Source organism: Agelaius tricolor, unplaced genomic scaffold (assembly GCF_023055355.1).
Source record: "Agelaius tricolor isolate 1412-34295 unplaced genomic scaffold, bAgeTri1.0.p SCAF_11, whole genome shotgun sequence".
Lineage (NCBI taxonomy): Eukaryota > Metazoa > Chordata > Aves > Passeriformes > Icteridae > Agelaius > Agelaius tricolor.
In genome coordinates this window covers 2,163,494-2,188,062 of record NW_027269271.1, presented here as the reverse complement: position 1 = coordinate 2,188,062, position 24,569 = coordinate 2,163,494, and the positions used below count along the sequence as shown (strand labels likewise).

The window sequence follows — 24,569 nt, the reverse complement described above, 5'->3', positions numbered from 1 at the left end:
TCCAATCAGTGCCTCACTCGTAATATTTTATTTGTTTTGTTGACTTTTATTGAGAATGAAAAAATAATTTAAAGCAATTATCTGTACAGGGGGGCAGGGGGGTGGTTAGCTGGGTAGAGGATCTGTGACCCCTCCAGACAGGCCAGGGAGGGCTCGAGGGGGTGATTTACAGCTGTCCAAAACCACAATCCCAGCGAGGAGGAGCGGAGGGCCAGGGACAGCTCTGGAGCTCTCACAGGCTCAGAGCACAGGGACAGGAGGCTCTGCAGGGGCACAGGGGGGGCCAGGCTCTGGCCAGACAGACCCTCAAGTGACCTGCAGGGGTGTCTCCAGCATCTCCATGAGAAAGGTGTCAATGGGGGTGTCTCCAATCAGCTTGAAGAAGAAGAGGTGCTCCAGGCACTTCAGCCCGATGGAGCGCAGTGCTGGCAGGCGCAGGAGGAGCTTGGCAAACCTGGGAAAGAGCAGAGTCAGAGGCACAGGGGAGGCACTGCCTGCCCTCTCCCACCTGTTTCCAAGCCTGCACCAGCCCAGATTCTCCCCAGAGAAATGCTTTGGGGCATTCTCAGACTTAGATTCCCTTAAGCTTTCAATATAAGCATTTGTTGCCTCGTATGGTGGGAATATGTAGCTTTCCAAAATGGAATTCGGCATTTTTTAAACTTAAAAGAAAGCAAACAAAAAAAAAAAGATACATCCAGATTTGAACATCTTAACACAACCTGTATCTCCATGGTACCATTTAAATCTACCTTCAAAAACTCCCCAGGCTCCCAGAGGGTGTGCACCCCTCAGCTGCCAGGCACTGCCTCTGGTTTGGAGGCACAGCTGGAAGGGGGTGCAGCTGGCAGCCTGTTCCCTGTTCCCCCTGCCCAGAGCCCACTGGCAGTGTCTGTGGTGACAGCCAGAGCCAAGACCTGCAGAAGATCCCGCCGGCACCGACCCGGCTGCCGGCGCTTCAAGAGCTCGGCCAGCAGAGGGTAGGATTGGATTGGAAAGCAACAGAATTCCATCTCCACGGCACCCTCAGGGCTGGGGATTTGGGCACTGCGGCTCAGGCAGAGCCAGCACAGCCAGGCTCCTCTCTGCAGGGTGGGCATCCCGCTGCCCTGCCGGGGGCACTCACCGCCCTGGCTGCTCGGGGTACTTCTGCTTCGTGTAGGCTTCCAGCGTGGCATAGACCTTCTCCCGCAGAGATTCCACTTCTGAGGGGCTGGACAAACCCTTGGCATCTGCTCAGGGGAGGAAATACAGGTGGGGAAAGGATCTCTGCACAGGGGGTCTTTGCACTGTGTGCACAGGCAGGAGAGGACTGGGACAAATGTTGGTCTGCTGGGAGCTGTCCCTGCCCATTGCAGGGGGCTGGAATGATGTGATCCTCAAGGAACCTTCCAACCCAAAGCATGAAATCTGTCTGCAGCCTTGATGCTCACTGTCACAGTGACTTGCTGAGGCCCAGAGGGAGTGCTTGTCACCTGGGACTGACCCCAGCCTCGGGCTTACCTGGGTTAAACAGGACAATGGCTCGCAGGCACCCCAGCTCCGACTTATCCATCTGCATGTCTTTCATTTTGGACACCAGCTCTGTCAAAACCCTGCATGTGGGGAACATGGGTGAGCAGACAATCAGAGACCAGTTTCTCCACTGAAAATAGGCACTGGGAATACCCTCAATTCTTCTCTGCAGGAAGAGAGGCATCTTTGAGGCACAGCCATGCCCCACACTGCTGTTCTACAAGTGCATCAGCAACATCCTGAGCATCAAATTTGCTCCTGTTCTCACTTTTTTCAGCACACAGCACTCCCAATTTGCACTCACTCAAGGAAAACCACATGGGTTTTCTCCACTTTTCACTGTGTGGTGCAAAACATGGGCACTGTCCTTACATGTGCCAGGTGTGAAGGAGTGGTGAGGCAGTGTCCTGCCAGGCAGGGAGCAGGCATGGCAGGGACAATATGCATGCACTTGTTACACAAGCAAGTCGGGGTTGAAGGCTTTGCCATCTAAAGCTCTTGGTGAGCAATATTAGGCCTAGATACAGCCACAGTGAACTCTCTAGACAGAAGCATTCCTCCCCCTGCACACCCAACCCAACATCTGCTTCTGCAAATCCCTTCCCACTGTGCTTTCACCCCATTCTTGTTTTTTCTTTTAAGTCAGTCAAACATCCCCTGCTCATTCCAAGCTACTTCTGCCCCAAACCACAAAGGGTTTGTTCCAGTTCCCCTTAAGGACATGTTTCCCACTGAGAGGGGAAGGCAGAGCCAGCCTGGCCAGCCCTGCTGGGGGATGGCAGCCACGTACCTGTCAAAGATGGAGCCCACGCCAGCGCTGTGGGCGCTGCTGCGGTGCACGTGCAGGCCCGTGGCCAGCAGGATCCCATCCTGCACCGACACAGAGCGATGGGAGAAAGAGGCAATGAGCAGCTCATTCCAGCCTGCAAGCACAGGAGGGCAGGACACGTCAGGCAGTCCAGCCACAAAGCAGTTCCACACAGAGCAGCAGAGCTGGTTTCTCCCTGCTGGCTTTGGATTAAACTCAGGGGAGAGTTGGCACCCCAGGTACCAGCTGCACCCCTTGCAAGAGGTGAGAAATCCTTTGGAAATATTTGGAAAATGCTTTCAGGCACATGGTGGGATTCTTGGGGTTGTTCTGGGCAGGGCCAGGAGTTGGACTTTGATGATTCTTGCAGGTTCCTTCCAGCTCAGGATATTCTATGATTCAGTGACCCTGACTAGCAGCAAGCAAGGAGCAGAAACTGGCTCAAAGGGAAAACAATTAAAATTACAAAAAAGAAAAGGGAGAATATATTTTGGATTTTCTTCCTAAAACACATATTCCTAGCAATTCCAATCTCTGTACAAACAACAGATTCTAGTATCCCATCCACAGCCTCCGCCAACCTCTCATCATGTCTCAGAATGGGACATGCAGGAATGGATTGGCTCAGGATTGCACATTCACCACCCAGCCTAGCTGGCTCTCACACAGCCCAGAGAAGGGACAGGGGCAGCAGGGACAGCCCCAGGTGGGGGACACTACCTGCCCGGAGGAGAATGACTTGGTCTTCCAGCGTCAGGTCGGAGAAGTGGGGGATGCGCTTGGCCCACTCGACCAGAGTGAAGAGCTGCTTGTCAGCAGCATGGCAGATGTTGGTGACAGGGTCATTTGTCTAACAGAGAGGGGTACCAAAAGGAAAAGAGCAGAGGAAAAGAGGAGAATTCATCAATGGAAAGTCTTTGATAATCACAATGGAGTTAACAATACTGAACACCACAAGAACAGCACCCAAACTAAGAATAATCTCAGGTGGGTGCTGTTGGGAAGAGCAGGTATTTGTTACCACTGTCCCCTCTGCAGCCAGCCAAGTCAGCTTGATGCCTTGGAGTGGCCACCTGGAACAGAGGCTAGGCCAGATTAAGAGGATAAAAGCAAGTATTTATTGAAGGTCTTCAACAGGCAGACCTTGGGCAGTCAAAAGAGGGACTACACCCAAGATGGACAATGCTAAGTTTTTCCAACAATTATAAGTTTGGTCCATTTCCATATCAGGGGTTAATCCTCCAATTACAGCTTCAGGTAATGAAGTCATATTCCCTCAGTTTGCTCTCCCCCATTTCACTTTTGTTTACACTTTTTGAGGCCTGAGGAAGTAGGACGTCTTTGAGTTTCAGGCCCAGAGGGGTTGTTTTGTCTGACCAAAATGTGAAGACAGTAGCTGACACTCTCTATGGAATTTAGAGTTATACACTAAAGCAGTATAGGATTTGAAAAATATAAAAGCTTAATCCTAAGGCATCAAGCTGGTTGCTAGACTCTTCTGTTTGCTTGTTACCCCTTTGCAAAGCAAGTCCCTTGTGGCTGGCTCCAGTCCTGCTCCCCAGGGCATATCCAAAAGCCAGGGAGCAGCTCCTGAACAGGCATGAGCACCAGTTCCATCCAAACCAGTAAAACCACAGCAGTAAACCTGCTGTGTTCAGCTCCACCCCAGCCAGGGGCAGACAAGAAGTGTTCAGGGCTATGCATATGTGAAAGCCAGCACAGGGCTCAGGCTCTCCAGCATCCAGATTCCTCATTGAAACTAAAAAAGACTGGGGAAAAAATGCTTGGAAAATAACATATAGTTGTCATTCAGAGTATCTCCAACAGAGAAACTGTTGGTGATTTTTAGGGGCAGTGGAGCAAAACCCCCTTGGTACAATGCTTGTTGTTCACATGGTGCTTATCTGCTCAAATCCCAGCTCCAATCTCTGGCTGCAGGTGCTGCCAGGGGCTCTTACCGAGCTCTCAGTGCCCATGTCACTGTAGGCCTCTGTTTTGGGCTCCACTGCCAGCTCAGCTTCCAGGATCCTCTCCACGGGCATGTCCTCACTGCCACTGCTCGTGGACTCGGCCTCGGTCTCACTGCGCTCCCTGCTCCTCTGCCTCTCCTCCTGCACAGCTGTGGGACACAAACACGGCTCTCTACAGCCACAGCAACGCTCACCTGCTCACAGGGGGTCCCCACAGGTGGGATTTTGGAAACCCCCTCAAGCAGGGGACAGCAGAAAAGAAATGAGGGTGGCATTCACATTCTCTGAAAAAATTCCTTCACCCAGGGTTTTTCTCCTGGGAAGATGAAAGGCAGCGAGAGAGGCCTCAGAGAAAAGGGAAACAATTCTTATCTCATTTGCTTCTCCTGTGTTGTGCTGCTGTGGAATGTGTTTGGGGATTGTTTACCCACAGGTGATTATTTCATTGGATTCTGCTGTGAGTTGTTTGACTCATTGGCCAATCAGGGCCAAGCTGAGTTTGGACTCTGGAGAGAGTCAGGAGTTTTCATTATTATCTTTTTAGCATTCTGTAAGTATCCTTTCTGTATTCTTTATAGTATAGTATAATATTCTTTAATAAAATATAGTATAATAAAGTAATAAATTAGCCTTCTGAGAACATGGAGTCAGATGCATCATTCTCTCCCCTCGTCAGTGGACCTGCATTTTACAATAAATGGATATTTCAGATGTTCACCCATTAAAATGGCTGCTCCCACATCAAGAACTCTGAGGTTGCTGCAGACCAGTAGCCTCCAAATTTGACCAAAGATTGTGATTTCCAAAGTGTGAAGCTCCAGAACAAAGGGAAGAGGAGTTGATGCCTCCAGGTGGCAGCCTGGGCTCGGCTGTCACTGGGTGCTGGAGGAGGCAGCGCTCACAGCACTCCTGCACTCACAGACAGGCTTTTTGTGCTCTCAGCATGCTTCCAACAGTCCCGGTATGTTTTCAACAATCCCACAGCAGCCAGAGCATCCAGCAGCAGGGCTAGACAGTCCCAAACCCCCAGCTGGATTCACACCTGCTGCTTGTCTCATTCCTGAGCAAAATCCTACCCAGTCTGGCCCAGCCCTGGCATCACCTCTCCCTCCACCACCTCTCTTCCTGATCCTCCCCACTAGAAAGTTCCTCCTACATCAGTACCCCAACACCTTCACTCCCTTCACCCCTCTTTGTATGTTTTCTAAAGAAGGCACAGAATCATGACATTCTCTCCAAAGCTCAGTTTTTAACTACCAAAGCTGCAGTGTGTGTAAGACAGGCCAGTGTAGGACCTGTGTACCTTGTGTGCAACAAAAGTCCTGGGTACACTTTTTTTTAAAGAAATCCCAAAGGGAAATACAACAATCCTGCTTAAGAAGTGACCAGCAGGCATTATATTTGTTTAGTTCACTGCTGGGGTGAAGTGGCAACACCCAAGGAGATGGATCAGTGGGGCATCCAGCCTGGTGCTTGTGAGGGAGGGCAACACAGGACACAAGTATCTGCCAGCCTGCTGGGGGGGAACATTTGTGCTCTTCAGAGCAATGGACAGGAAAAGCCATGCAAGTGCTTCTGAAGTCACCAAAATCTTACTGGAAGAAAGAACATGGCAAGGAAATACCAGTCCCATCACTCAGCCCCTGAACTCAAGCTGCACTCTGTCCCCAGTTTCTGCAGCTCCCAAAAAGCCCCTGTGATTGCTGCAGCCAAACTCCCACAGGATCCACCAAGATCCTGGGGTTTAAATTTTCACTCTCTGCAAAAGGAAGTTGTGCTAACACCCTGGTCCTCTGAACCACTTTGCACCTGGCTGGAAGAGGGAGCTATGCCTGGGATTAAGTTTTTGATTCCAGCCTGGCATTGTGCAGTCCCCTGCTGCCCTGTGAGCCTGAGGCAGCACAGCTTTGGTGATGCTGCAGGGTGAGGATCAGCTCATGACCAGTGTTACAGCTACTTCCCTAGGCAGCTCTGTTACTTTATCTTAGAAAAAAGGAGCTTAAATGCTGTGTTGGTTGTCACTTCCTGACCTTGCATCTGTTAGGATAATTTGGGAGACAATCCAGCTCAGCAGGTGAATGGAAATGACAGAGGGGAAATGACAGAGAACTATAAAATGAGAGATAGAAATAAATCATTCACCCTTATCCTCCAGTACAAGAGGTGGTGACAAATGAAGTCAGCAAATTAAAAACAAAAAAATGGAAGCTGCTCTTCACAAAGGAGGCAAGAAGTCTGCAGGACCCCTCACTGCTGGGTCCCAGCAGAGGTTTAAAGGTTTCCAAAGGGTCCAAGCCATTAAGAGTCACTAACTAGAGGCAAGGTTGGGTCAGAATCAGTTAAAAGCTTTGATACTCACCAGTGTGTGTGATTAGGTGAGAAGAAAAATACACTGTAACAGCTTCCCCATCAGTCTCTTCCCTTATTAGCCCTTATTAGGAAAAAAGTCTTCACAGAAGGAAGAATTTTTTGCACCCTGTCCAACATGGGAACAGGCTGCTCAGGGAGGTGGCTGAGTCACCATCCCAGAGGTATTTAAAGGACAGGTAGATGTGGCACTTAGGGACAGGGTTTAGTGGGGCAATCTGCATTGCTGGGCCAAAGGTTCCACTTGATCTTAAAACTCTTTTCCAACCTAAACCACGATTCTCATTTCCTTTGCGTAATGAGGTCCAAAACCCTCCAGTGGGGGCTTTTGGAATGCACCAGCCTTGGAGGGCCACCAAGAGCCTTGTTTATCCTAATGAATGGAGGAAAATGTCTCCAATGCCATTGCTCCAAGCAGCCCTACCTTCCCTCTTCATCCCCATGGCGAGGCACTTCTGGTAGCGGCAGTACTGGCAGCGGTTGCGCTGGCGCTTGTCGATCAGGCAGTCCTTGTTATCCCGGCAGGTGTAGATCAGATCCTTCCTGATGGTCCTCTTGAAGAAGCCTTTGCAGCCCTCACAGCTGTACACCCCATAGTGCTTCCCTGGGGAGGCAAGGGAATGGCTGGGCAGGCAGGTTTTGGCCTTTCCTTCCAGCATGGAGGAGCTCAAAGCAAATCCAAAGGTGGAAAAACTGTAGGGTATCACCTTGGCAGGCCTGAACTGGCTTCAGTGAGTCTTAGCAGCAGCAGTCAAACCACAGGACCACTGTTTTCCTGGGATAAGGAGGGGCTGCATGCCAGTGGAGTGATGTGGAGCATCTGAGATGCACAACAGCCACAGGCAGCAAGAGGGGTGCACTGATATGGAGAGGGCTTGCAAGGCTCACTGGGGTATGACAGAAAACCCAGACACAGCCAGAGCCCAGCTGATACAAAGCACAGGGAGATGGGAACACAGAGATGGGGAAGGCTTGCAGGGCTCACTGGGGTACCAGAGAAAAAACCCACACACAGCCAGAGCCCAGCTGACACAAAGCACAGGGAGATGGGAACACAGAGATGGGAAGGGCTTGCAGGGCTCACTGGGGTATGACAGAAAACCCAGACACAGCCAGAGCCCAGCTGACACAAAGCACAGGGAGATGGGAACACAGAGATTTTGGTAGATTTAGCTTTGGTAAACAGGGACAGAAGGTAAAATGAGGTTACACACACGAGGGAGAAGAGCAGAGTGTTTAGGTTTGCTCACTTTTGGGCACTAATCTGCAACACAGCCAGCCAGGCCCAGCCATGAGCTTGCCACGGCAGTGTGGCCCCAGCAGCCTCCACACTGCTCAGTGCTGCACAGGAGCACCAGGAGAGTTCTCACTGCACAAAGCCTTCCCCAAGAGAGAAAGCCTCCTACCTGAGGACCTGTCCCCACAGATGGCACAGATGTGTTTGGCTAGGGATCCTGGACTTGTGGATGGATAATTCATGTTCCCTATCCCCGGGAGACCCGGCAAGGGCTTGACATCCTCCGAGCTGCTGACATTGTTCAGGACATTGAGCTGCAGAAACCACAAGACAGGTTAGAGAGGAGAGACTCACATCCCAGTGAAACCATCCCCAAATGGAGCTGACCCTTCCCTTGCTGCTCCTGCCAGGCTTGTCCCACAAGCTTATCCCCATGGGGCTGCCCTGGGCAGACAGACATCCCTGCTGAATCTAGCAGGAGGGGTTTAAGCAGGCACTAAAGTAGACACTGCCTGATGTTGTAACCAAAGCCAGGACTAAGCAGGGCTGGAAAAGGGCAGGCACTAACCTCAGCTGCTCAGTTACAGCCTCCAAGCCATGAGGCTGGTGGGATCCTGGCTGCTTCATTAGAGGATGCTGATTGCTGGCTGCTGGCAGCCACAAGCACTAACAGGTTAGTAAAGCAGAGCTCTGCAGACAGGTGATTTGTTACAATCAAACCTGCCCTGCTGCATGGCTAGGGAAGCTGTAATGGTGCTTAAAAAAAGAAAAAATAAATAAAAATTAGTGGGTTATCTACCCTGTCTCACAGTATCTGCATATACACATGAAAACATGGCCATTTGGTGACTCTCTGGGACTTAGGTTCCCAAACACTATCACAGGTGGCAGATTTGGTGTTACCAGATTATTAAAAAAAATAAACAAATAAACAAAAAAAAGGATCAGGCTGAGCATCTAAAAATCAGCAGCTGTGAGATGCAGGCAAATGATGCAGAGCCCCTAGCTGAGATCCCCAGGAGCTGCTCCTGGCTGCTGAAGTTAAAGGTTACAAACCCACATTGATTAGAGACCAAAGCCTGACATTGCCCAGGGCTTCCTTTTATTGCTGTTTGCTTTGGAGCCACGTCAGGCAGGGCAGGGAGGGTTAAGGGCCATTGAGCACGTCTTGTCAAAAGCTGTCTGGGCAGAGCAATCTCTCTCCAAGCCCACCATCCACCACCAAATCACCTTCCCCACTGCTGTGGGTTAAGGGCTGGGGATGGTTGTTCCATCCCTGGGTTTGTATGGAACAGTTGTGCCAATTTATCAGCTCAAAGAAGGCAGAAGCAGGGATAGAAAACAATGGTTTGGATGAAGACCCAGCTCAAGCCTTCATTGCAATCTCTGTAACATTTAAAACAGTAGATTTCATGCATGTTGCTGAAAGTTCTCCATTTGCTCCAAGAAACTGTACATTTCCCACAAAAAAAAAGTGGTAATTTCCACAGTAAATTTCAGTAAAGAACACGGGTTCATCCCATTTGAATTTTTGGACTTGTCATTAGAAAAATAAAAAGGTGAAGCCCGTTCTTATCTTCCCTCACTGCTATCCCTTCATTTTCAAAGCTTCAAAGGTTTAATAACATGGAAAAAAAAATTATCCAGCAAAAATCAGGAGCCAAGTTGGTTTTTTTGCTCCACTAGGACATATAAGTGTATTGGGAAAAATTGCCCAGAGGAACAGAGGTTTGATCTCCCCAGCAGAGACTCAAACCAGGCACTGGCAACTGTAAATCCTTATGCTTCAAAATCCAGGCTAAGGAAAGGAGAAATAAACCCCTTCCTCCCCACAAGTGTCCATCATCTTGGCAAAATGCTGAGCCAGGAGGAACTTTTTATGGTAAAAAATGTTACTCAGAACTCGGGTACCACCTTTTCTTCCTCCCTGCCTACACTTCGAAAGAATAAAAGGGAGAGAGGGTACAGGGGAGGGGGACACACAGGGCAGTTTTATCCATCAGTGTCCTTAGAGCTTGACTCTTGCAGGTGAAGTGCAATCATGGATGGTATCTGGGACAACTGCTTGAACCCAAATCCATTAGCTGCCTCCCTGCTGAATCCCCAGGGCCCAGCTGTCTCCTTGCATTAGAGGCAACACAAATGGAACCTTCTCCTCAGATCTGGGAACTTGGCACAGGGCCCAGGCTGGGGAAACCACTTCCCAGAGCATCCCCAGTCCCAAAGGAAAGGCTTCCAACCAGCCAGTGCTGCCACAATTTCCTGTCCAACCCTCCTGTCCTTGATGTCAGGGGCACAAATAGCATCAGATCCATGGGGAACAGCTGGGTGCTGCAAGGGGAAGAGGGATCCTCCAGCATCCCCACTGCTGACAGCTGAGGCCCACACAGGAGTTGAGGATGCTGGGGAAAGGTAAGCCAAACCTCATCCTCTTTCAGAGCTCTTCAGCTCATGCCATCCTCTCCCAGCCTTCCAGGCACTATGAAGAGGTTCAGGCATTCCAAGGAGTAGCAGCAGGGTATGGGACAGAGAACCAGGGACCACCTCCTTTTTTTTCCCTCAGCAGGAGCCACGAGGCTTCTGAGCACTTCCCACCTTCAGGTCCCACTAATAAAACACAAAATCTCGCTCCTAAGATGCAGAATTTTCACTTACATCTGGATGCCCAGAACATTTCAGCTCTCTGTCAAGATGCCACATTGCCACCAGAAATGCAGGAGGCAGTGCCAGGCTTTTGGAGCAGCATATCTCCATCCCACAGAGCCACCCTGGGAGGCTCCCAGCCCTCCCAAGGCTCTGGGGAGGCACCAGCCCTAACACCTGTCTGGAAGGGAAACCTCAGCACCCACGTGAGCACAGGCAGTAAGAATGGGAGTGCTTCATTTTGCTTAAGGCCAAGCTGATATGCCAGCCACAGTAGGTGGCTGGCATTTAGCATTAACATTTGTCTCTCCCTAGAAAGTCTGTCTCCTTTCCAGATAACCAAATGAAGCAGATATGCTTTGCAGGAGGAAGGGCAATGTTTCACATGCTGCAGCCCTTGGCTATCCTGTTTCCATGTACAGTAATTATACACTGCAGCAGAGGGGAGCTGGACTGCACCCACAGCAAGAGCAAAGCTGGAAATTAGCTCTCTTCCCTCATCCTGTGTTGGAACCTAGGACTTTCCTCTGGCTGCCCTGGGTGATTCCAGACCCTGGCAGGGGGCTCAGAGACCTTGGCACAGAGTCAAACACACCTGTGCCTTTGATTTTAGCCCATGGAAACAATTACCAACTTTGTGGGAAGATTTACAAGGCACAAGAGTTTGAGTAGAATGATAGTGAATTTGTCACAGGGTGAAAAAGAAGAATTTTGGGGTTTTAGAATGGGGGTTCAAGAGGCAAGATGGAGGAATCTGGGCTTGTCCTGTCCTTCTTCTTCTTCTTATCCTCCATCTTCTGCTGTGATGGTGACACTTCTGGATTGGTTTAGAGTAGAGACAGACTGTCTAACATAGGTGATGGGTATTGGAAAATTATTGGAAATAAAGTACATGTAGTTCTTAGTATAAAAAGTTAACACCACCCCAAGGGCAGTCAGTGTGCCACAACTGGACAGATCTCAGCAGGTCAGAGAAAGAATGTAACAGATAAGAGAAAATAAACAACCTTGAAAAGCAGAACCAACGACTTTCTAATACCTCAAGAGCCATTTCAACCACAGACACCCAAGAATCCTGTAGGGTATTTTAAAACTGGTGTGGCCTGCGTGTCTGTGCAAGGCTGATTAATGCAGATTCACGTGGTAGAAAATATTCTTTCCAGCTGAGCTCTGAGTGGCCAAACTCCCCACCAGCCAACCCTCTCCCTCAACATTTGGGACTTCACCCATCCTGAACACCGAACTGTAGCAAGGAAAGCATCACATCCCCACCTGTGGGCTGGCGTGTGCCACGAAATTCACGCCGGGGGCGGAGGACAGAGCGACGGGGTGCGAGCCCAGGGAGGAGGTGATGACCCTGTAGGGCGAGCCCAGGGCGCTCATGGGCGCCGGCAGCGCCCGCGCCACGCTCCCGGGGGGCTCCAGGAAGCTGGGGGGCCCCTCCACCACCGGGCTCCCTGTGGAGAGCCCCGAGGACAGGCTCACCGACGTGGAGCTGGCGTGCACCGGGGAATCTGCAGGGAGAAACGGAGAGATGGAGTGAAACAGCCACCAGCTGCCCAGCCTTGTTGTTGTCATCATCATATTTCCTGGGAAAATCCCTGCGCTGGGATTTCTTGTCCCGGGAAGCTGAGGAGCCTCAGAGAAAAAGGCAAACAATAATTATCTGATTTGCTTCTCCTGTGTTTTGCTGCTTTGGAATGTGGTTGGAGATTGTTTACCCACAGGTGATTGTTTAATTGGTTTCATGTGAATTGTTTTTACCTAATGACCAATCATGGTCCAGCTGTGTTGGGACTCTGGAAGAGGTCACAAGTTTTTCATTATTATCTTCTAGCCTTCTGTAAGTATCCTTTCTCTATTTTTTAGTACAGTTTGAGTATAGCATTCTTTAATATAATATAGATCATAAAATAATAAATTAGCCTTAACATGGAGTCAAATTCATCATTTCCTTCCTGCCACAGGGGACCAATATACCACAGGTTGTGTCAGCTTAAAATGCCAGCCCAACCTCAAAACCAAGCAGCAAAGCACACTGTAAAGAGAAAAGAACAAAATGTTGGTTATAGTACAGGAAAGTGAGTTATATACTGTTGGAACACTGGTTACTGAGAATTTGAGACTTTCTGTGCTGACCCCCCAAGAAATCACTACATTTAACCTGAGACCACAGAGAAGACTTCCAAAATTAAATGATAAAAACTAAGATTATGAGTGTGTAGTTTGAATAGAAGTGTGTAATATCATATAGTAGAAAACTTAGAGTTTAAAGCTTTAGAATATAGAATATATATAATTATATATATATATAATTAAATATATATTATATATAATATATATTATATATAATTATATATAATATAGTATATATTATATAATTATATCTAATATATATAATTATATATAATATAATATATAATTTATATATATTTTTATATAGAATATATAAAACAAGAAGCTTTAGAGTAAAAACTAGTCCTTCTCCTTTACCTTCTTCTTCATGAGTTTGAGCAGTATTTTATTATATATATAGTAATATATATTTAATAATAATAATTTTAAATATATATATATAAAAAATTAAACATCTGCATTGCGAGTCACGGGTAATTAGTTATTGAGTTAAAAGTACAAATAATTGTCATTTCTTAATTAGACAGTTTATGCTTAAAAGGCCTTGTAGAGAAAGAAATACAACTCCATTTTTAGCTTGTTAGAGTGAAGTGCTGTAAAACTCACAGTTTTTGAGACTATAATATAAATAAGAACTAAAAAACATCTGAGTTGAAACAAGAAATACCATCTCACACATTTGATCCCCACCTTGGCAGAAGAAAGAAACGAAAGAATCCGCAATATACAGCAACAAAAGTTATTGTGGAGATAATGCTGAATAACAAAATACTCCTTTTCCACTTCAGTGCCTCAGCAGACTTGGAGGAAGGCACCACTGCCTGCCTGCCTCAGGCTGATTTTCAGTTTGCTCTGAACTCTTCCTTGAGGTCCCATTTCTTTTGTCCAAGCCAGCTCTAGGGACAGCACACTTCTGAAACCCTGAAATCCTCACCAGCCAGCTTGGAAACTCTGAATGTTCCACAAGTCTTATGATGGAGCCTTCCTGCTCCTTGAGGTGGCTCTGGCCTTGTGCTCCCATGGCTCAGTTTTCCCCCTCCCCACTCACTGTGTCTCCACTGTGCCTTTTCCCATGTTCACTCCCAAAGCTGGGTGCCAGCATCTTCCATAGCAGCTGGAGCAACCCAGGAATGCCTCATGACACGCTTGCAATGCAAGTTTCAGGGCAAGGCAGTCCCAAAACAATTTGTCCTTTATTTTTCCTCATTTGTACAAATCAGAGCAGAGACTTTGGCCACGCAGATGTGCCAGGGCACCCTCACAGCTACAAGGACAGAGAGTTTCCTCCCTCCACGCTGAAGAGCTGCAGTGCACATCACCAAGCTGAGCCACACAAGATCAGTCTGCCCTGAACCCTGCTGAGGAAAAGGTGGTGGAAAAAACAATAAAACCCTGATCATTGCCACTTCAGGGCAGACTCTGAGGCTGAACAGCTCAGCCAAGGCCTAAATACTGTCTTCTGTAGGACCAGTCTCAAATATTCAGGCATCAAATGCCCACTAGTCCCAATGGGTCATGCATCTAGGTGCATTTTAAGGATTTCCATGACCTTTTCTCCCTCCCTTAGAATTTACCAGCCCTAGTTAGCATTAGCTGTCATTAACATTTCTGTGAACCATTATTTCTCTGTTGGTTTTTCAACACAGGAGATGATTCCCTGGAGTAGCAAGGCAAAGATGTTGTGTGGGAAGGTCACACAGCTGCTTTTTCATGGCTGGCACAGAGGATACATTCTCCCCTTGCATTTGCAAGTAAGGCAGCGCTTGGGTGTTTTGTTTGTTTGTGGTTTTTTCCCTCTTTTTAACATTACTGCAAAGTTATTTACGTGACAGTGTTTGTTATTCTACCTGAAGTAACAATCAAATCTGATTCAAAGGGAAGATGCACAATAAAGACGGGAAAAGGTCAGCTTGCTGAATAACATTAAAGACATTTGTCAGAGTCAAGGAGGACTCCATCCGCCGTTATCAACCCGCTTCAGACTTAATTCTGCTGAGGGAGGGGGAGAAAAGGTCTTTGTCAATTCTTGCTTTGGCTTTTTGGATCAATTCTCCCGGTGGGAAAGCGATGTGCAGCAGGAGGAAGCCGGCTCAATGACAACAGCAGAAGCCTCAGAGGCAGTGAGGCGCTCTGGAGGCAGGAGCAGGGCTCTGCCTGCTGCCACAGAGTCACCCCACATCCCCCTGCCACCAACAAGGAGACACACACAGCCTGTTTTCTGCTAGCAGACAGCAAAATCCCTGCCTTGGAATGGATCCCAAGTGCTCCAGTCCTTCATCCCAGGGACAGAGTGCCTTTAGCACTGGGCAGAAGCTGTGCTGTTTGTCTGGACCCTCCCTTACCTAAGCAAGCACTCAGCTTACACAGGCACCTCAGATGTTTCTTGGGGCTTAAAAGGATCATCCTGACTTGGGCCATTATCAGCTTCAGAGAAAATCAAATGCATTTTTCATCACCTGTGGTACCACAACACGCAGTCCTCCCCAGCAGCTGCAGCACAGACCTAGAAAGAATTTGCTTTTACGCCTCTTTAAATAACTAGGTAAACAACATTGCCTTTGAGGATTCCTCAGCTTGGAAAATAAGTCATTGCAGGGGATCCTGGGCAGAGATCTATCACACCAGGAGAGCTGAGCAGAAAGAATGATTCTTCATCCTTTTCCATTAACACAGAAAAGGGCATATTTTGAAAGTATCATGCAGAAGATTTAAACCAATAAGGAAAGACACCCCAGAGAGTTAACTGTTTGCTTTTATGCCAGACCTTTCAGGAGTGCTGTCTCTGCCAAGTTTCTCCATTAGAGAGGCTCCAGCCTGCACAAGGACCCAGAGCAAGGCTTTCCCACCAGGAGGCTGCTGGCCAGTCCAAGCCCCACCGTGGGCTGTGACCCTACCAAGGGGAAAATATTTCAGGGCTGTGCCCAGGGGGATCCCCTAGACCCCAGGATGGGATCAAAGGTCAAAGCCAGGAAGCCTGGAGGGTTTTACCCTGTTACACCTCTGTTATCCCAGCAATGAGATACCAAAGAGGAAGTGTGAATGCACAAAGGAGTGTTTGCTGGTGGAGATAGAAGAATAAATGAAAATGCCTACTGGAGAGCACAGAGGTGTAAAGCCAGGCTTTGCCAGGACCTGATGACACAAACCAGAGTTAACATGCTTGTTCTTACAGTGTCTGGCTACACTGTCCTGCCAAGGCTCTGACAAACCCTTGGTCAAATCCAGCAGTGTTATTTTCCATTTACCAAACAACAACTTTTTCCATCTGTTACAAATTGGAATAAAGCCCCCATCTAGAAAAGCACAACAATGATGACAAAAAGCCCACAAACAACAAAAAACTTTGACTTCCAGTCCTTTTCTGGGATAAGTCTGCTAAGTCATCCACCACAGGAGCAGAAGAAATGCATTCTCCTGCACCTGGGGAAAATCCTCCTCTCAGCTTCTCATTTTCAGGCTAGAGTGCTCAGAGAGGGATATAAGAAATGAGTGTTAGCAGACTATCAGCTTGTGAGAGGAACAATTTTCATGGCTGAAAGGTGTGCAGGAAGAGCCAAGCCAAAGCATCCTTGACCCTGGGGTTAATTATTCGCTCAGCTGAATACACTCAAACTTGTTTCAGTTCAAAGAAGCCACGGAGGTCTGGACTGTGCAAAGAGCCAAGTTTTGAAAGAAAATAATTAAATTAAATGACTTGCAAGAATATACTGATGGTCTGTGTCCCACATCTCCCAGCAGAACCCAGAAAGGTCTTGGGTTCACTGGGATGGAATGGCTTTAGTGCAGGTATTTTCTCTCATCATCTGGGAGACAGACAAATGCCAGTGGAACAGGGCTAGATGTTGGGGAAGATGAGACAGGAAAGCCTTATAAATATGATTGCCTGGCAAAAGATTTTGAGAATATGGAAACTATAAGCGAGATTGAAATGAAAGCAAGCTTTGAGATCCCTCAGTTACTGAACAACTGGAAACAATGGCATGGCCAGCTGAAGGTGATCCCCTTTTGATGAAACAACACCCTCTGCTTGCAGACAGCTCCAAGGGTCAGAGCAGACCCTACTGGCTTGGCAGAAGGGGTCCAAAGAGGAGTTTTTAGGGTTTAAAATGTAACACAGTATGGTAATGTAATGATTCTTATAGGCTGTATGTAAATGCTATAGGATTTGTATCTTGTACTAGACTGGTTAGTGAGAATTAGAATATTCAGCACAGAAGATTTATGGTATTGCAAGGGGAACTTCACTCTCTTTTACTCTTTTGCTCTCTCTCATCCTCTGTACCACGCTCTTGCCTTCTCTCTCTTTACTTCTCTGGGGCCTGCTCTGAGCTGTGGCTGGCAGCTCCCAGCAGGGCCCTGCACCCAGGCCCTTTGCAATAACCCACAAATTCCATGGCCTGGCTGCAGAGATCTCTGCTCTCCATCCATCCCCACCATCCTACCACCATCGCTCCTGCAGCTGGGGAGGAGCTGCTCTGGAGCAGGGAAGCAGCTGTGGGATGGAGCAGGGTGGGCTGGGGAGCCAGGAGTCAGTCCTGCAGCCAGCCCCAGCCAGCCACCCCCGCTGCATGGGGCACAGGTGACATTTACCCAGGCCTGCAGTGTCCATCAGGTAATGCAAGGTGACAGCAGGGACGGGGACGCCCCGAGCACAGGGCACCAACCACGCTGGCCGTGTCCCCACACAGCTGGGGAAGGCCAGCTGGGACCTGCACTGAGCATCAGGGCTGGCTGCTGCTTTTCACCACCCACTCTGCATTCACCATTGGCTTGTTTCTGATCCACAAGTGGGGCTGTTTGTCCTTCTTCCCTGTTCTCTTCTCCAAACTAAAGCCTGGACAGCTATGTCGCCATCATATTTTCTGAAAAATCTCTTTGCCCAGGATTTTCTCCTGGGAAGCCGAGAAGCCTCAGAGAAAAAGGAAAACAAATTCTTATCTCATTTGCTTCTCCTGTGTTGTGCTCACATGTTGAATGTGTTTGGAGATTGTTTCATTGGTTTCATGTGAATTGTTTTGACTTATTGGCCAATTACAGTCAAGCTGTGTCGAGCCACGAGTTTTCATTATTATCTTTTTACCCTTCTGTAAGTATCCTTTCTGTAGTCTTTTAGTATAGTATTCTTTTCTATAACATAGTATCATAAAATAATAAATTAGCCTTCTAAGAACATGGAGTCAGATGCATCATTCCTTCCTGCCACAGGGCACCCTGCTAATACAATACAGGGAGTTCCCTGTCCAAGTCCAGGACAGCTCAATTTTGTATTTATTTCTCTCTGGAGGAGCAGGGGAAGGGAGGACAGGAGGATTGTGTGGATTTTCCAGTACTTCTGCTGCAAACATGCACTGCCCAGAGAACCCAGTGCCTCCATCAACTCTCCACAAGCTGCCTTAAACAGAAGCACACACTCCAGCCTTCTCTTTGAAGGGGGCAAAGCTTAAGAAAGAAGAATTTGGTTCTGGGTGCTTCACTGTTTCAAAATGGCTCTGCAAACTACAGCATTGTTTGTGGCAGGGAGCAGCTGAAGTACACACACACATACACACAAATACAGTGTCCATACTGTTGCTTCAGCATTCAGAATAAGGATCATATCTAATATCAGTTTAAGCATCTCTGCTGACATCAGGAAAAATAATGAAGAAAGACCCCAAAAAATACTCAGTTCTCTGCATTTTGAAATTACTGCCCTTGAGGACATGAGCAACAGCATTACCCTCACCCACCAGCTACTGAGCAAATACACAAAGCTTTGATACTCCACTGCAACTGTGCTTCATCTTCAACTTTAACAAAATCCTAATCCAGGGATAGGAAACTTGCATGAATGGCCTCATCAATCAGCAGTAGAAGAACACCATCTACATCACAGCAGATGTGTAGGTGTCCAACAGATGCACCTGCAGAGCACAAAAGCTCCAAGTCCATCACACCAACTCTAGACAACCAGGTCTGGGCTAGCACAGAGAAACTGGACCAAGGTGAGCTTGATAAAGGCACTTTGGATGCACCTCTGTGCTCCAAGAACTTCACAGGTGAAGCTGAGGAAGGTGTGGAAACAAAGACTTCTCTTCTGCAGGAGCACACAAGTGACCCCAAATATCTCAGTGAAGGCAGTAGGAAGAGAAAGGCTGCAACCAAGAAAACTGTCTTGATTTTCACACAAATAATGGCAGCAAACACCAGCTTCAGCAGTTACACCTGAGCAGAAAGAAGAATCAAAATGCAGAGAGCAGAAACATCCAAGTACTGCACACACTGTCTGTTTAACCACCACAGGCTGCAGGTTTGTTTTGGACAATTGCCCTTCAGCTCTAAAACCCAGCAAAGCCTTGAGAGAAATACCCATGTTCAGCACTGAGGTCTGAGCTCATCTAAGGCCTAAAACAATCCTTGAAGAGCCCTGGCAAGCCTAGAGATGATGATACTCTCAACAGTCACAGTTTCCTTTTTAGTATCAGAGAGAATCAAAAGCTGGAACTCATCAAACAATGAAAAACACTTAGGCTCCCAAGGCTTCAGAGAAAAGGTTCACAAACATTTAAAGGTGTGAGCTGCCCTGCCTGACACATGACTTTGCAGATACTTCATCCTCTGCAGATCAGAAAGCACTTAGAAGTGGGAAGAGACAGGCAGAGAAGGGCTGATTTCAGGAGAGGAGCACGAGTGTGCGTGGGAGGTGCAGCCTGGCAAACAGCTCGTCCTTGGGGACGACCTTGAAAGGAAAATACCTGAGACACTCCTGAAAGTGGCTGCAGTGATGGTAGCAGGATACCCACCATAACTGGAATCCAGCAAAGTTCTGCTGCTGGGACTGCAGAAGTTGTTTTTGTTTAATACACAGAAGATGAACCAAAAAACTCTTCCCTTTCTGGGGATATTTTTAACCATCCAAGCAGATTCCCACAGAAAGTACAAACTGCCATGCTAATATCCCACAGAAAGGTTAGTGGGTTTGCCTTGCTTTTAAGGTCCAGTGACCTCTGTGTTTCCATCTTCCTGCTCAACTCCATGCCAATAAATAATGCAGCCTTCCCTGAGCACTAAAAATGAGGAGGAAAACTCTCAGGAGCTGTAGTGGCACGTATGGGAGCAGGGGTTTCTCCAACAGGGACCTACACTGGGCAGCAGAAAGTTTCCCTCAGCTCTCCAGGTGGTGGGAAGAGCTGCTTCCTCTCTTCTCTGGTAATGCTCCTGTACCTCCCTTGCAAACAGGGGCCATCCAAAACCTGGCCACAAGAAGCTGTGTGTCGTGTCCAAATGTCCTTGGACTTACTAAGCTATTGTCCCACTGTCCAATTTCAGTCCAATCAGGCCAAGACCTCAAAATAGCATCTGCTGCTGAGCCTGCACCAGGGAAAGACTCCTTTAGCAACTACACATCAAGTAATTAAAACAGAACTGCAAGCCAAATTTACTCACCCTAACAAGGTGTCACATCACCCTGGTGACCACAGTAACACACAAGAGTTGGATAAAGCTCCTTGTCTCCAAAAAAAAAGGAAAAAGTCGTTGAATTTGAGGCCTGAAGGGTTTTTCCCATGATTGTTTGATCAGATTTCCCACTTGGCCAGCAGCCACCAGGAATAAACATGTACAAATTCCTACAGTTGTCTTTGAATTTGTGGAGAGGCTACAGGTCCCCAGGAGAATGGATCCCACTGACTGCAAGACCTGTGGTTGCCCCAGGCAACTGAAGGCAGGTGTCTCCTGCTTTAAAAGAAAAATTTTCGCAAAATTTAAAGTTTCGTTTTCTTAGATACCAGAGTTGCCCAGTCACTGGATTTCCTCACACCTTTGCTGGGTCAAAGGACTCTTTTCCATCCTCACATCCACAATTACAGCAATGGACACAGCAAGCCATGACATCCAGGGGAAAAAGCATCCTGCAGGTCACAAAACCTGGGACCATCACATGTGAAAAAGGTGCCAGCCAGCCAGGCAGCAGAGCCAGTCCAGCACAAAGTGGGTTTTCCTCTCCCTATCCCCTAAACGACCTGGCCTAACCCTGCTTTGCCTGGGAGAGCTGACAAGATTGCAGCCGGAGGTGGTGTGGCCACAGGCCAAGTTACATGAGTACCAATAAAAGAGACTTTGTGGAGGAGCCAAGTTAGTTCTTGTCCCCAACCAACGGTGCCAGAGAGTGCCCAGAGAGAGAGGACAGCCAGCACAGCATCTTTCCTTGCCCTGGGAGCTGGGCTTGGGGTGAAATGCATCCTTCTGGAGACTAAAAACACATTTTTATTGCTTCTTTCTTTGCTCCTGTAGCCCAGTACATCTCCTGCTTTAAATGTCTGAGAGTGACTCGTCTGAACATTTTCCCTGCTATTCTACAAACTCATCTGTGACACCTTGGAGTCTGATTGTCCTTGTCTCATCACAAATCATGTGCTTATGACCAAGTTGTGGATGTATTTCTCAGACAAATTTGGTGGCACTATTCAGATGTGTAAGATCAAAATGAGTGTTGCACTCCCCATCAAAAACATGCACCTTATTTCTAACCTGAATGCAGATAAAATTAAGGTAAAGCAACAGCTACCTGAAAGCAAAGAAAAAGACAGCAAGTAGATGCCTTTTTTTTTTGCCATTATGCTGAAATTGAAGCCCAGAATTTCAGAGCTAAAGGAAATCTGAGTGCAAGAACAGCAAAACCTGCATCACCTTAACTTTCCCCTCCAGCAACACCCTGCAATGAATGCTACAAGCTGACAGCTTAGTGTGGACACTGCCCTGGCACCCTGATGTTCCAGGAAGAATTTCATGGCTTTTCCAAGGATGGGGAGCAGTAAACACCAGGAACACATGGTGGGCCTGATGGAGATGCAGGCTGCCTGCACAGGCTTTGTGGGGAGGACCCAAGGCAGTGGAAGATCCCTTCCACCCGTGGTCATCACCATCTCTCCTCCTCCTCCAAAGCCTGGCTGCCTCTCACACAGGCTCAAAGCTGTCTGGCCAAAACAGGCACTGCTTTCTCAGCCAGCCAGAATCCCCCTCACCCAAGGAGAGGGAGCTGCCACCTCACCAAGCTGCCACAGGGACATGGAAGCCCTCTGGCTTTGAGGGGAGCGTGGCCAGCAGTGGCAAACTCCATCCAGGGAGCACAAGACAGGACAGAGGGACTGCTTTAAAGCATCCCAAACAAAACTTGGCCAATGCTTTTGCATCTCTGCCAGGCATTCACATACAGAAAACGCCTCTGTTTCCAATACCAAGTTGGAAGCAGGTTAAAACCCCAGTTTAATACTTTAAATGGAAGTTAAACTCCCAATATACTTAACTGTTAGAGAGCAATCTCTTCACCTTCACTGCTGGAACAGAAATCCCTCTGCTCCTATTACCAATTTCCTCTCCTAGAAATCTCCCAAAGGCTCTGCTGAGTGTTGTGACCCTTGTCCCTACAGGGATCTCTGCCTGGTTCCTATGAAGATCAGCTTAACTGTCACTTTTCTTTTGGTTCGTTGCAAGTTTGTAATAGAAATAAATTAAACACAAATAACACTTTCATTGTTTTGTTCTTATTGCAGCAGTAGGAGAGAGTTCAGCTGAATTTGCTGGGTCCTTAAAACCACCAGTGAGCAATAGATTCTCCCAACGAGCCATCCCCTTTCTGCAGAAACAGCCTAAAAAGGTATTTTGGAAAGTCAAGCTCTTGTGAAACTCGAGGATAACTTGATGCAATACTTTCCTGGAGTTGGAGAATTACCAGAGGTGAGCATCTGGTGAAAAAGGGAGGGGAAAAAACCCCACACATAGTGGGAACATCCCATGTGCAATGTGAGGTCTGCAGGAACTGCTTCTCCCTTCTCCAGCAGAGAAATACTAGGCTGATATACACAGAGCGAATCCTGGAGGCATTTCCCCACCTTGAAGGGCTGGGAACAACTTAAGGAGCTTTCCAGAGGCACCAAGACTTTGCACACACATGCACTTTCTGTTCCATCAGTACTTCCAGCAGTCCATAGTGGGTGCTCCCAGCCCCTCGCAGCCGAGCTCTCCAACCTACAGCTCCTCAACCCATTCCCCCTGCGTCAGGGCAAGGGGAATAACCTCAGATAAAACATAAAGAGTGATCCCAAAGTGCATTTCCCGAGAGCAGCGGCGGTTCCTGCAGCCAGGGCTCGCTCTCGGTGGGCGCAGGGGTGTCACAGCCTCCTGGGCAGCTCCCTTGGCTCATCTGACACGGCTCCACACGATTATGGTGGGATCTGTGTCACAAGGGCAGGAGATAGCCCCGCAAAGCAAGGAATTAGCCCTCTTAAGGTTTTCTCGGGAGGTGTTTCAGGTTTGAGAAGTAATTTTTCCCTCCCCTCAAACAAGTTAATAAAAATTAAATCGGACAGATGCTTACTCGGTTTGATGCTGTTCTTACAATGAAGAGATTCACGCCACCACACACAGACACAAACACGCATTTCCCAAACGATCCGCTAAACTTCAAAAGCGGAGCCTGCAGAATTTCAGGCAGCCTGGTGTGGCTGTGCAGAAGTTCACAGCACATAAAACCACAGGACAGCTTCGATCACAAGCACACGGGCACTGCAGGTTACAGCCACATCCCAGCTAGATTAAACACGTTTTTAAATTCCCTTTACACCCCCCCTTGCCGCCACCGTGGGATCAGATCCTCCCCCTAACCCAGTAAACGCAAGTAAAACACTTACTGCCAAAGCCCGCAGGAAACTTAATGAAGTGAGGATAATTCCCATACATGTTTAATCTTCAGTTCATCGCTCGCCTTTCCCGACACAAGTGCCTCCTCTAAACTTCAAAGCCGCCCGGAGCGCAGCCGGGGCCGGGGCATGGCTCTGAGGGGGCTCTCGGAGGGTGCCGGGGCAGCTTCCCCCCGCCGCGGGCCCATCCTCGCCTCACGCCGGCCGCAGCCGCAGCCGGGCCCGGGCCAGCCCCGCGTTCCCCCGCGTTCCCCCGCTCCTCAGCGCCCGCTGCCCTGCTCGGCTGCCTCGGCTCCCCGCGAATTCCCGGCGCTCCGGGCACGCAGCATAATCGCCCGGCGGAGACGCCAATCAATGCACGGCGGCTCCGGTATGGATCGGGAATCGGGAGCAGGGGGAGAGGTTAAGTTGTTCAGGGGAGGAGCATCGTGGGGAAGGAGGGGGTGATGTGCTGTTCCACCAGCGTCGGTGCCAGCAGCTCCGGCCATGTGGAGGGTCTCTGTGGCCACGCAAAGGAGCAGCCCTGGCCAGGAGGAGCTGCACATCCACCCCGCATCCCACAGCAGATCCTGCCTCAGCTGTGCTGCCGAAACCACGGCACGGCCCTGCGGTGCTGGGCTGCAGCCACCCCTGGGACATGCAAGGCTGAGAACCAGCAACACCTTCCTGGGGCTAGCGGAGCTGGCAGCTCAGCTCCCATCCCCAGCCCCACCCAAAGGAGCACAAAAGACACGCAAACCACACCAAAAGCCTCATTAAACCGGTTGCTAAAGCTGTGTGGGGTGAGAGGAGGTGGGACAGAGCCCGGGGGGCTCAATCCATGAGTGTCAATCCCAGCAAGCACAAGGATTCCTAACCTGTTGGCAAAGTTTGCTGTTTCAGGACAACACTGGCTTTGCCTGCACTGCTGGCCTTTACCAGCCACGCTGGGGATCCTTGTCAGGAGCAGGGAGCAAAAGCCTGGCACTAGGCAGGGATACCTCAATACTGACTGCATACAGTCAGGAAAGTTCACAACAGAGCTTCAGACAGCCCCAAACCCACATCCATAACTTCATCTAATGCCCAACCCTCCCAACAATGAAGTTCTGCGGGAAATGTGCAGGAATAAGCAGGAACGAGCAGCCAGCTGCCAGGCAGGGCAGAGCCACATGCGGTCCCCAGCACTGTCCCCTCCAGTGCCTGGTGCTCCAGGTCAGGAACAGCCCCAGTTCCCT

The 24,569-nt window shown here is 48.7% G+C and overlaps 1 protein-coding gene across 1 annotated transcript; it reads right to left on the bottom strand.

The window, feature by feature from the left end:
* RXRG (retinoid X receptor gamma) lies at window positions 1-23,735 on the bottom strand. The gene is made up of 10 exons (XM_071435802.1): window positions 23,344-23,735; window positions 11,813-12,054; window positions 8,067-8,211; window positions 7,085-7,264; window positions 4,282-4,442; window positions 3,044-3,173; window positions 2,306-2,438; window positions 1,504-1,595; window positions 1,127-1,232; window positions 1-454 (listed from the first exon to the last, which is right to left on the bottom strand). The coding sequence occupies exons 1-10, from the start codon at window positions 23,390-23,392 to the stop codon at window positions 307-309; spliced, it is 1,386 nt and encodes a 461-aa protein (XP_071291903.1). The 5' UTR covers window positions 23,393-23,735; the 3' UTR covers window positions 1-306.
* Between the last annotated feature and the right edge of the window lie 834 nt (window positions 23,736-24,569).